General features: G+C 49.0%; 1 protein-coding gene across 1 annotated transcript in view; it reads left to right on the top strand.

Moving 5' to 3' along the window:
• The window catches only part of LOC119585859 (uncharacterized protein YGR130C-like), a gene marked incomplete at its 3' end in the record, with an annotated part of 16,010 nt that overhangs the window by 3,778 nt on the left and 11,993 nt on the right, over positions 1–239 (top strand). Inside the window, 1 exon segment of the mRNA XM_037934591.1 lies at positions 23–220. Coding sequence (XP_037790519.1) covers positions 23–220 — 198 coding nt within the window.

The following is a 239-nucleotide window of genomic DNA, read 5'->3' as shown; positions in this document are numbered from 1 at the left end:
GTAACTGTAACTGCTTTGGTAGGTCAAGCTCCCCCAAGCACAGAAGGAAGTGGAAACAGCGAGAAAAAAAGTTAACGACATCGAAACTGCCCTCGAGCAAGTGGTGCGAGAAAAGGCTCACTTGGAGGACGACCTGAGACTTCTTCAGGACCAGTACAAGACTCTCCTTGAGAGGGTGGTTGAGGAGGAAGACAAGAAGGAACAAGCTCTCAAGGACAAGGTAGGATACTTGTAGTTGG

The sequence above is a fragment of the Penaeus monodon genome, chromosome 20 (genome assembly GCF_015228065.2).
Source record: "Penaeus monodon isolate SGIC_2016 chromosome 20, NSTDA_Pmon_1, whole genome shotgun sequence".
In the NCBI taxonomy this organism is placed as follows: Eukaryota; Metazoa; Arthropoda; class Malacostraca; order Decapoda; family Penaeidae; genus Penaeus; species Penaeus monodon.
This window is presented reverse-complemented; position numbering and strand designations above follow the sequence as displayed.